This window comes from Haemorhous mexicanus, chromosome 29, assembly GCF_027477595.1.
Source record: "Haemorhous mexicanus isolate bHaeMex1 chromosome 29, bHaeMex1.pri, whole genome shotgun sequence".
NCBI classification, from domain to species: Eukaryota; Metazoa; Chordata; class Aves; order Passeriformes; family Fringillidae; genus Haemorhous; species Haemorhous mexicanus.
In genome coordinates, this window is record NC_082369.1 from 4,173,190 (window position 1) to 4,185,061 (window position 11,872).

The 11,872-nt window shown below is 49.1% G+C and overlaps 2 protein-coding genes across 4 annotated transcripts; one reads left to right on the forward strand and one right to left on the reverse strand.

Annotated features, from left to right (window-relative positions):
• Positions 1–914: 914 nt before the first annotated feature.
• On the reverse strand, positions 915–7,738 carry TMEM38A (transmembrane protein 38A). Of its 3 annotated transcripts, none has more exons than XM_059869653.1 (7): positions 7,470–7,608; positions 5,896–5,974; positions 5,355–5,511; positions 4,281–4,465; positions 3,321–3,408; positions 3,098–3,215; positions 915–2,843 (listed from the first exon to the last, which is right to left on the reverse strand). In XM_059869653.1, the coding sequence occupies exons 3-7, from the start codon at positions 5,498–5,500 to the stop codon at positions 2,634–2,636; spliced, it is 747 nt and encodes a 248-aa protein (XP_059725636.1). In that variant the 5' UTR covers positions 5,501–5,511; positions 5,896–5,974; positions 7,470–7,608; the 3' UTR covers positions 915–2,633. The 3 variants fall into 3 exon arrangements, with proteins under 3 accessions (XP_059725636.1, XP_059725637.1, XP_059725634.1); XM_059869654.1 differs by having other exon boundaries at positions 5,890–5,974; XM_059869651.1 differs by lacking the exon at positions 5,896–5,974 and having other exon boundaries at positions 7,470–7,738.
• A 48-nt stretch (positions 7,739–7,786) lies between these two features.
• SMIM7 (small integral membrane protein 7) lies at positions 7,787–10,339 on the forward strand. Its single transcript, XM_059869655.1, has 5 exons — positions 7,787–7,869; positions 8,322–8,363; positions 8,447–8,499; positions 9,095–9,185; positions 9,618–10,339. The coding sequence occupies exons 1-5, from the start codon at positions 7,844–7,846 to the stop codon at positions 9,631–9,633; spliced, it is 228 nt and encodes a 75-aa protein (XP_059725638.1). The 5' UTR covers positions 7,787–7,843; the 3' UTR covers positions 9,634–10,339.
• The last annotated feature ends 1,533 nt before the right edge of the window (positions 10,340–11,872 follow it).

An 11,872-nucleotide genomic window follows, 5' to 3' on the forward strand; every position in this document is an offset into this window, starting at 1 on the left:
GAAGGAAGGAAGGGTCTGGAAAGGTCAGGTGGGGCTTTCCAGAGGTGCTGGAGCAGCTCTGTGTCCCCACAGCCCTGGTTAAAATGTGCAGCTTTTTCAAATCCCATTTTTCCTTCTTGGGATGAAGGACACCAGGCTGGAATTGAACCAGCCTGGCAGTGCTGAGCCATGGAAATTCAAGACAAGTTCCATCTCTCACTGGGAAAGGCTTCTCCAAATGGAACTTGTGATTCCTCTGGGGCTGTTGTCTTCTCAGAACTAATCCTGCTCCTGCTGGGTACTCTGAAGGTGTTCAGAGCCTAAATTTGAACCTCCTTTGGAATAGTTCTTCTCTCTGTGTTTGATTAGAAGCTGTGACTTGACTCAGTTTGATTTGATTCAGAGTCCAAAAACTCTGAAAAGCAAAGACTGCAATCAAAGAGCAGAACAGCAGCTACAGGACCAGGCTAGATATTCACTTATGCAGAGAAATTTGATTTTTTTCCACTTTTAAATACTGATACTCCACATAAATCTGCTGGAACTGTGTGTGTATATATATTTATCAGTCACAGGTGAATGCCCTCCTCCCTCTTTCAGTGACAAAAGGAAAAACAGAGACAACTGGTACAAACACCAAAGGAGGCAACTCCTTTTTCAAGGAATAAGGAAACTTCAAGGAAATTTTCAAGGAAATAAGGAAATTTCTAATTTCCTTCCCTGAAGTCCAAGGATGTCTGCTCTGAGAACAACACCACAAACACCTTTTACCCTGTTATTTCTATTTATCACATGTTCAGACACAGCTGTAGGACATTAAGTCTGACCTTCTTCAACCAGAATCATTTTGTCCCCAGGTCCTGGTGCCACAGAGCTCCTGTGTGGCTGGGAAGGGTAAAGCAAACACAGAGATTTCCTCAGGTGCCACTGGACAATCAGAGTCACTTCACGATTTTTATTTGTTGACAGCTTTTATAAAACAAAATTCCCCTTGGATCAGACATCTCTTAAAACATTTATTCAGTCTTGTGCATGCTCGTGACACATCAGGATCCAGCAGAGCAGCATCTGCAGGAGCAGCCAGAGCTGACAGCAGAATTCCTGCTCTCTGCTGAAGGGGAGGGAAACTCACAACATTAAGGCACTGTCAAACCCCAAACCCACACATCTGACCTTTCCTCCTGGCTTTCCCCTGCTTGCACACAAGGAGGGTTTCTTATCTTGAATAAACCAGCAGCTGCAGTTTGGAACAGGGACACACACACACACACAAACCCTCACTGCTCTCCAATCCTGTCTGCATTCCCAGCAGCAAACCTCAGTGCCAGGGATGGAAAATGCCCAGGGCTACATCCCCGGGCTTGCCACTCTCCCTGTGGTGATCCCAGCCCTTGGAAGATGCCATTGATAAGAACAAAATCAGTTCGAAGAACAGCTTTGAACTACTCTAAAAGCCAGTGTTCACTCATGAGCTGACAGACCCCTCCTGAGCCAGGCAGTTCAGATTCTTCACTCACTGGGCACAAGCTGCATCCACAGCCCAGCAGTTTGGCCCCAGGGGACCTACAGAAGGCAATCAGGATTTTCAGCTGATGTGCTTTTATCAGTCCTTTAAGGTAGGTTTTCATCAGCTGGTGTGAAATGCCCTGCTTCAGCCTTTCTCTGTGAATTTAAAAATATTGGAAAGGTTTCTTCCTGCAGCCAAGGAGTGTTCAGGCTGTCCTGGAGCACACCAGGATCAACAATTAGAAGTTCCAATTGCAATGTCATAAAAAAGCCAGATTCAGGTCATTGCCTTAGGTGCCCTGGCAATTATAAATAAATAGTAATAAATACTTACACTCACACACACTCTTCCTGTATCCCACAGGATTACAAACAAACCAGAGCCATGCTTCTCCCCTGGTTCAAGAGGATGAGGTTTGGGGGGGGACTCAGCAATGCCACACACAGCCCAGGATGGTGACAGTGCCAACACGTGGCACTGGGAGCACTTCACAGCTTCAGAGCTCTTGCAAACACAGACTTGGCTGAGCAAATACAATGTCCTGACCATCAGAATCAGAGGGAACTGAGCTGAACAGGGTTTGGCTCAAAGGCCATGTCCTTATTGCATTTAAAATGTCACATTACTTGGAGATATGGCAGGTGTGGGAGCTGGGAAAAACCAGAGCAGGCTCATACCAGGCCATCTAATTTCCTCGAGTATGAAACCTGATTTCCACATTGTGTCTTAACACTTTGTTGTTTTGGCAGACACTGAAAAGGTCAGTGAAAATTCAAAGGAACTTAAAGAGTTGCAGGGGCACAAACCATTCCCCCCATCCATAAATAAACACAGTGAAAGATTTTACATCAATTGAAAATGCTGCATCAGATTTGCTGACAGTTTGGGAAGTGGCACCCACTTACCACCCTGGCACAAACCTACAAATCCCTGAACATCTGATCAGAAGAGAGAGGCAGAGACCAAGAAGCAAGCAGCAGCACAGAGAGCAAAAATGAAATTCAGGGACCCAGCTGGCAGTGTCCTGGCTTCCACCTCTCCTCTGGAGTCTGAGAGAGAAGGACTGGAGCATAAAGGAGGTCACAGGTGGCTTTGAGACTCAGCTCTGGAAGAATTTTCTTGGCCTATTTTCTGCGCCGTTGCTTTTTTACTCAGCTTTTTTTGCCTTCCTTTTCCTCGTGCCTTCATTCAGCTCCTCTTTGGACTTGGCAGGAGGAGGAGGAGGGTGGGAAACCTCGTGGTGGTCGTGGTGGTGGCTTGGGTGCCCACTGGAGACAGAGCCAAAGAGGACTGGGCAGATGAGGTTTTCCAGCGGAGCAAAAGGCGAGGCGTGGGAGTGAGTGGCCGTCATGAAAACCTGCCAGGCAACAGGGAGCACCCAGAGATCACACAGAGCAGGGAAACACTGACCACTGAGCATCCTCCTGGCCCCAGAGAACCTCCCTGCTGCTGCATGACTCGAGGCACAAGGAGCTGCTTGTGTGATGGAGAATTTAGCACTGAATTTCCTGAGCAGACCCTACAGCCAGTGAATCCTCTAGTGGCTCAGGAAGGTGAATATTCCCACCTGAGGTTTGTCATTTGCTGGCAACAAAGCTGCTGTAAACTTACCTTGCAGACTATCATGAACATGCTGAAAAAGAAGATGAGGTTGGCTTCAGAGATGGGGAGCCAGTGAGTCTGCTGCAGAGTGAAGAGGACTGTGCCATACAGACTGGCCTTTGTAGGGCTGCAAGAGAAAGAAAAAGGTTTTCTGGAAGGTTTGCACCCAGCCCTGACTGGTTCTTTCATTCCACTCTTCATCTGGCTGAGAATTTCCAGGCTGCTGACTTACAAGGACATATGAAGAATTTCGTTTGTTTCAGGCTTCCAGACCCCACGCAGCAGCTGCTCAAAGTTCGACATCAAGGCCACACCAGAACCTGTGAGACAGAGAAACCTGTCCAAGAGCTGGAGCTGCCACAGCAGAGGGCTCTGGATCCTCAAGGGGACAAAGGGTTCTTGACATTCTCCCCAAATTTAGAAGTTAGCCTAAGCCAATAGAGCAGGGCAAACGCTTCCCTGACTTTCTACCAAGTGGATCCTGACTCAGGGAAAAGGCATTTGCCTCTTGCAGTTAACTGATGCTCAAGTGCTTGCTCCAAACACAACCTTAAAGGAAAACTGACTGGCAGAACCCTCTGAAAAGACCCAGGTGAGGTCAGAGATCACAGGAGAAAGAATAAAGAACTCCTGACTCCAGCTCTTCAACCACTCTGCGAGGCAGCACAAACTGTGCAGTGAGAACCTCAGCCCACATCTGTCACTGTCATATTTTCTGAAAAAATCCCTTCACCAGGATTTCTTCTCCTGGGAAGCTGAGAAGCCTCAGAATAAAATGAAAACAATATGATCTCATTTGCTTCTCCTGTGTTTTGCTGCTTTGGAATGTGGTTGGAGATTGTTGGTTATTTGAGTGGTTTCGTGTGGATTGTTTTAACTTAACGACCAATCACAGCCAGCTGTGTCAGGACTCTGGAAGGGGTGACAGGTTTTCATGATCAATCTTTGTAGCCTTCTGCCTGTATCCTTTCTCTATTCTTTAGTATAGCTTTAGTATAGCATTCTTTAATATAATATAATACCATAAAATAATAAATTAGCCTTCTAAGAACACGGAGTCAGATTCCTCATTCCTTCCAACTTCAGGGCACCCCAGAAAACACAACACACATCCCCTCCCTGCTGCTCCCCCTGAGCTGTCCCCACACTGTCCCAGCCCTCCCTGCAGCCTCTGGAGCATCTCAGGTGTCACCTTTGAGCCATCCTGTGGCCATCATGACAAACCAGCCGTGGTGGTAGAGGTGGTGGGCGTGGTGCACCCCAGCTGAGATCTTGCGCACCCGAACCACCTCCTTCATGGCCACCAGGATGAGCTTCACGGGCAGGAAGCTGACACACTTGTAAAAGAGGTTCATGGGACAGAAGAATAGCAGGTACCTGCAAAAAGAGCACAGGTTTGTTCTGATCTGGGATGTGCAGAGAGGGGTAGTGTGGCGGATTGAGTTACGGCAGGTGAAAGGAGTGAAGGAAAACCTAAAAATAAAATATTCCTGATTTCATAGCTAATCCTGAAAGAAAACCAGCTTGCAATGAAGCCTCTCTATAGCAAGAACTGAGTGAGCCCTAATAAACCCAGACAGCCCTTACTACTAATACTCCATCTTGAATAAAACCCAGTAATTTTAATTCAGAATTTTTTAGAAGTTTGTCTTGTATGGTCCAGAAGCATCAGCTCATACAGAACAAGAAGCTACATATACTGAAATGCTATTACAGACAGAGGGCAGATTTCAAATACTCTTTTTTCCACAAGACTGCCATATTTTTCAGCCCTGAAATAAGATCTTTCTCTTTTTTTTCTCAAGTACAGAAAACTAGATGGCTGAGGGATTTACTCTGAGACTTCTGTTTATGAAAACTTCATTCACAATGTTTCCCAACAATGCTCATTCTGCCAGGCAAAAGCACCTACAACCCACACACACCGGGGAAGCTGAAGGTTCATTTGTGCACATTTCACCAACACAACAAATAAAATGGCCCCAAACCTCCAGGATGTGCCACCCCTTGCCCTGTGTGGGATCCGTGGGTGCTGCTGCTCCTGGCTCAGCAGTGGCTGCTATGAATAGAAGTGCCCCAGCCCAGATAATCACAGCATTAGGCAACTGGGCAGGGAAACTGGGAACCAGAGCCAGGAGTGCAAGAGCCTCAAAGACAGCCTCATCCCACCTCTGCTGTCCCCAGTTAATCCCAGTGAGATCAGAGCTGTGTCCCAGCATCTCCCCCCAGACCTCGTGCCACATCAGGGGGGCTGCAGGGCACTCACCACACTGCTGTGGCCAGGATGACACTGGAGTTGTGGCTGAAGTAGGCAATGGGTGCCTCTCCCAGCAGCAGATCAGCCAGGATGTAGCTCCCAAAGCAGTGGAGCATAGCACAGAGCCAGGAGGCAAAAGGGCTCTTCCGGGACATCTCCACGGCTCCTGTGAAAAAAATTGGGAATCACAGAGTCACCAGTGGTGGAAGGGACCCTCAAGGCCACCTCAGTGAGAAGATGGATCTAGCAATGAAGCAGGAACTTCAAGACCCAGGAAGAGAGAGGCTCAAGGTGCGTGTTCTCCCACAAAGCAACTCAAAGAAAAGCACTTGTAAAACAAAATACAGAAGTGTGAAACCCAAACAAGCACCAGAGATGGCCAAGAAATGATCACAGCCTGCAGACCCCACAAAGGTCTCACATGAACAGTCATTAGAAGTTGATGAACTGGCTGAGAGATTCTCTCCTTTATTCTGCTACCATAAAGAACATTTTTTTCCCTTGAAATCAATGTCTTTTTACAGTCTAAAAATAAAATGCATACTGGTACCATTCTCTCCACTGCTTCAACCTAGGTGCCCTCTAGAATTCATGAACAATCTGTTCAGCTCTTTCATTCATAAGATAACCTGCAAAAATAGAACAGGAATTCTTAATCTTTATTTGAGAGAAGAGGATTTGAGGGTTCTTCCCCGCTCCTGTGCTAGTCTGGAAGTACTTTGTGGTCTCCTCCCACAATCTGCTAGGGCCTTTTTTTAAATTCCTGTAGCAATTTTCATCCACCTTTGTATTTTTTCAGGGAAACCTCCCAGTAACATCAATTCTGAGAGGTTCTTTCATCACCTTAAACTGCTCCAGAATCCTTCGTGCAGCGTTTCAGATACAAAACTCTGTTTAGCAAGCAGATAAAGAGAGAAAATACTAAAAACCTTAGGTCAACATGATTACCTGGTACACCTTAAACAGCAGTAAGTGGATCAGCGTGAGCCAAAGCTGTGAGTGCCCAGGCTCTTCCATCCTCAGGGACATTTGAACCAGCTGAAAACACAGAGGCAGCGAGACAGCTGCAACAGCCGAGACATGAAACTGGTTCTATAGGAACCTGAGGTTTAGCTTGAGGCTTAAATTTAGTAACACTTGTTTTTCCTTGGCTCCACGAAGCCATGCTGTCTCCAAGGGGGAAACAGGACAGTTCTGTCCTGACACTGATCCCCAGCCCATAACTGTGGGATGGGAGCACTGTAGGAATCTGGGGAAAAGCACACCCCAGCCTTATCCAGTCCCAAGTGGATTCCTGGGCTTGCATATGTTTAAAAGCTATTTTTGTGAGGGCTGCCTGTTCATTGTTGGGTTCAGGACTCCGTGCTGGAAGGCAGCTGGGAGTGCTCAGGCCTGGAAAGGCAGCACTTGTTTACAGGAGTTTAACGGGAACAGCGCGTGGATTGTACAGCTCGGAGGTGGCAAAACACGAGGTTGGAAAATCATTCCCGAGCCCGGGGTTGGTCTTCCCTTCAGTCACTGGGCAGATACCGTGAAACTGCTCGAAACAGAGCATGAGGAGTGCACACACTGTCAAAAACGGAGGGAAAGGGGCGTTTGGAAAGAGGGAGGCACAGCCAGGCTGTGACAAAGGCAGAAGGTGAAAGCCAAGGCACAGGTCTATCGATCTGTGCAAGATAAACCCAAGAGAACAAACAAAGCAAGGTCAGCGACGGCTCCTGAGAACAGCTCAGGGCATGGTCCAGAGAGGGGGAAAAACCAAGGTTTTACTTCCAGTCCTTACGTATATAAATAGGAGGAAGGTACTGCCACAAAAATATTCAAGCCAAGGCATTGGCCAGAAACGCAACTCTCAGTCCTGGGGTGGCAGCCAAGTGACCGAACTGAAATACCTCAATGCTGCCGGAATCCAGCCTTAAATAAAATCCAGGATTATTTCTCAAAATCAGAGTCACGGGTTCGTGGGGGTTTTTCCTGCTTTGTATTTAGGCACAGGTGTCGGAGCTGTGACATCGCCTGTCGGGCAGGTGGCGGGACCTGTTGGTGCGGGGCAGTGCGGGCTCTGTGCCGGCACAGCGGTACCGGAGCTCCCCCCGGGGCCCCCCGGCCAAGGGCCGCACTCACCGGGCTCGTACTTGAGGTAGAGAACGGAGATGATGAAATAGGCGGTGTCGAACAGCGGGAACACCGGCAGCGCGGCGAAGGCGGCCGCCAGCTCCCCGAGAGGGAGCGCCTCCGCCAGATCCATCGCGGCCCCGGAGCGCGGCTCTCAGTCCCCGGTTCTCGATTCCCAGCCCCGGCCCGGCAGGCCCGTCCGGGCTGCGGGGGATGCGGGCGGAGCGGCCGGCGCTGCCCGGGCCGGGCCCCTCGCTGCCCGCGCTGTCCGGGCGCGGAGCCGCCGCCGCTGCGGAGCCGCCGCGGGGAGCGCAGGCGCCGCCGGCCCGGGCAGCGCCCGCCCCTTCCGCTTCCCCTCGGCCCCCGGAGCCGCCGCCGGAGCCATGATCGGGGACCTGCTGCTCTGCGGGTACCGGGGCCGGGAACCGGGAGCGGCTCGGCCGGGTTAGCCCGGCCCGGCTGTGCCTGACCCTGTTCCCGTCCCCCTTCCCGACCCCTTCCCCCCTTCCCGACCCTTCCCATCCCCGTTCTCCCTCCCGACCCGCTTCCCCGGCCTTACTCCCTTTCCTCTTCTCCCTTTCCCCGTCCTTTCCCTTCCATTCTCTGTCCTCTTGACCCTTTCCCCGGACCCCGTTCCCGACCTCTTTAACCATCCCCGACCTTTTTCCCATTCTCCATCCCCGTCCTCACTCCCCTTCCCTCTCCCTCTTTTCCCGTGCCCGTTTCCTTCTTCTCTTTCCTCGTCCCCCTTCTCCGTCCTCATTCCCCTTCCCCGACCCTTTTTCCCCATCCTCATCCCCTCTCCTTGCCCCTCTCCTTGCCCCTCTCCATCCCCGACTTCCTTCCCCGTCTCTCCCGCAGGACGCTGCTGGTGAACGCCGGTGCCGTGCTCAACTTCAGGCTGTGAGCGACCGGGGAGGGCGGGCAGGGGAACGGAGAGGGTTTTTTGGGGTTCACCTGCCTGACACGACCCCTCTGTCCCGCAGGAAGAGGAGGGACACGGAGGGATTCGGAGAGGAGCAGAGGGAACCCACGACCGGTAACGGAGGGGATGCGGGAGCCGGGCACAGCCCTGCCCTGGGCCGCCAGGGCATGCACAGGAACGGGCTTTTCTGGAGGAAATCCTTGGCCAAACCACAGCTTTTCCACCCCTTTTTGTTGGATGTGAATTGCTGTGGGGCTGGAATAACTGGTTTATTAACTTGTAAACTGAAATGAGAAGAAACACACAAAAAGCACATTCTTCCAGCATTTTTGACCTGTAGGTACCTGGGCTATAGAGGTAATGCTCTGCTCACTCTCCGATTGCCATTTCTATGTGGATCCATTTGTGTTGCTCCCTTGTAGCTCTGTTTGCTGGTTAAAAATCCTAGAAAGACTTTTTTGGTCTTCCCTTTTTCACAGTGTGATGCCTTTTTATAATTTTTTGGTAATTTTGCCATGTATCCTTACAGAGTTGCACTGAGCAGAGCATCCATCCTTCACCTACAACCTCAAATTTCAATCCAAACTTTTTGTTGTTTTTTTAATTTTTTTTTTCCCTCTCAGAGTTGCTTGTGTTTTTCAGGCAGAGCTGAAAATGTGACTTGGCAGGTGTGTTTTTCATATCAAAAGCTTCTCCTCTGGATTTCTAGGTGACAATATCAGAGAGTTCTTGCTGAGTCTCAGGTATTTCCGAATCTTCATTGCCCTGTGGAATATCTTCATGATGTTCTGCATGATTGTGTGAGTAACCCTGAGCAGCATCTTCTCACTTGGTTGCAGAACATTGTATATTGGCACTTTTCTTGCACATATATCTCTTTTCACATCTGTCTCTCCCACTCGATTTTTCCATATTTCTTTTTCACCTCACTTCTTTATTTCAGTTTTCAAATATGGGTTATCTCATGGATTTTTTTTTTTTTTTTTTTGCTAATGTGGGCACCTGTAGTGCATGAAAACCACCTGTGCCAGCACCTGAGCCATTCAGCATCAGGCAGAGCATTGTTTGTTGTGGGTTGCTCAAATCAAACATCATCTGGGTTTAAATTTGGGGATGTTTTTCATTTTGGGGTGGGGTGGAACCCCACCCACTAAATTAATAAGATGAAATCAGCCTTGCACTGATATGGCTGTTTCTCATCTATTTTTTTTTTAATTTTTTGCATCCCCCAGGTTATTTGGATCTTGAAAGCCACCCATGGACACGTTGGAAGAGACTTCTGGCCGGGAACAAACTTTTCTAGAAGTAAAAGATCCTGCTGCTCTCCAGCTGCAGCCCCAGGCCTGTGGGGAGCTGGGACACGCTCATCCCCTCCCAGGTTCCTGCTCTGCCAGGGCTTGGAGCCACAACCTTCACACAAATTATCTCAGCTTCACTGAAAGAGAATTTTGACTTGGTTTTCTAAGCTCAGAGTGAGAGCAGGGGAGAGCTGGAGCCAGTTTTAAACCTCTGCCTTGCCAGTCCCAGCTGGGGCTGTGCCAGCTCGAGTTACCCCTGTCCAAGTCACACACCTGAGTTCTCAGTTTTGTGTAAAAGTTGAGCAGAGTGTTCTTGTAACTTCTCACTATTCCATTCATTTTGTTGTAGGTATATTCAAGAAAAAAAATGCCATTCTGACCTTCTCCCTGTTTTTCCAGAAAAAAAATACTTTTAAAATTAGTATTTCAAAGATTTTTTTTCCTAAGCAATATGTAAGGGATTTTGAATGGGAGGAAATGGGAAAAATAATTCTCTAAGCCAATGTTAAGAGATAACTTTGGAATAATCTTGGATTTGGTTGAATAAAGTTGTTCTATTTAAGAGTAAAATATATATTTGATGCTATGTTCATTCTGTTACAGGAGAAATTGATTCTGTATTGGTGAATTTTGGGAAATTGAAGCTATTCCTGTAATCTGTCTGGAGTCCTGTGTTATTTATATTGTTGGGCTTTCTGACCACCAGCTTTTCCCCAGAATCACCACAATCATTTAAGAGAGTGGGGTGCTGAGTAGCTTTTAAATCAAACTGTAAACTGTTAGTGGGGCTTCCTCAGCTTCAGTTTCTTTAGCTGTTGAGGAGAAGGAGACCTGATTTTGGCACAGATCTTAAGGAGTATTTTGAATTTTTCCTGATAGTGAGATGCAAGTGTTGGGCACCTGCAGCATTTTACTTGAGTCACCCTCTTGGTTGAACTGAAGTTTTCACAGCAATGAAACATGACAGGGGAAGCGACATTTGAGGGAGGCTGTAATGAACCCAGAAAAATGTACAGACAGGCTCCTTCAAATGTGTTTTGAAGGAGAAAATCCAGAAATATATACAACCTGTGGTTAAATTTAAACATTTTTGTTGTCTGTAATTTTGGTATATTTTAACCCTTTTCTGATTCTTTAGAATGAGACCAAAAAAAAAAAAAAAATGTACTGCCAAATACAATACAGGGATTGAAGCAATATAATTCTTGGAAAACATGTAGTGCCTAATCTTCATTAAACCAAGTGTGAAGGGAAGGGTGGATGTGGCCTTGCTCTGTGTGTGTGACCTGCTGGACACCCCTGGGCTCATCTTTGAGCAAGGGGGGATTTTATTCTCCTTAGAAAAATGATGACTTCATGATGACAGAGAGTTCCACTGACAAAGGAATTCAAAGTTTAATCACCCTGCACACACCGTGTGTCTCCAGAGCGTGCTGTCCCCACAAGACTCCAGTTGTGCAAAAGTTGTGATTCAGCTCTGAAGCAGCTGCTTAAAATAATGAAATCATAAGTCAACGCTGAGCTGCTCTTAAAAGCTGTGAACAACTTATAAGTGCTTTGCTGAAGGGACCAGAACACCCCTCGCACCTTCCCGGCCCGCAGGGGGTTTATTCCCGTTATTTATTTCCATTATTTATTTCTCTCCGCAGGGTATTCGGTGGGGGTCCACAATCCCCCTCAGGGCTCCGGCTCCCCGCCGCTGCGGCCTCTCCTCCAGCTTCTTCCTGCTGCCCCCATGCCCTCCAGCATGGCCCCTGTCCCCTCAGGGGTCCCTGTTCTCTGTCCCCATGTCCCTCAGCATTGCCCCGTCCCCTCAGGGGTCCTGTTCGCTGTCCCCATGTCCCCCCTGTCCCCTCAGGGATCCCCGTTCGCTGTCCCCGCATCCCCCAGCATCGCCCCGTCCCCTCAGGGATCCCCGTTTGCTGCCCTCATGTCCCCAGCATCGCCCCTGTTCCCTTATGGATCCTGTTCTCTGTCCCCATGTCCCCCAGCATCGCCCCTATCCCCTCAGGGCTGCCTGTTTACTGTTCCCATGTCCCCCAACATCGGCGCTGTCCCCTCGGGGGTGCCTGTTCGCGGTCCCCATGTCCCCCAGCATCGCCCCCGTCTCCCCCTCTCCCCGTGTCCCCGATTTGCCCCTCACGGCGCCCCAGCCCCGCCCCTCTCCCCCACGGCGCACGCGCGTTCCC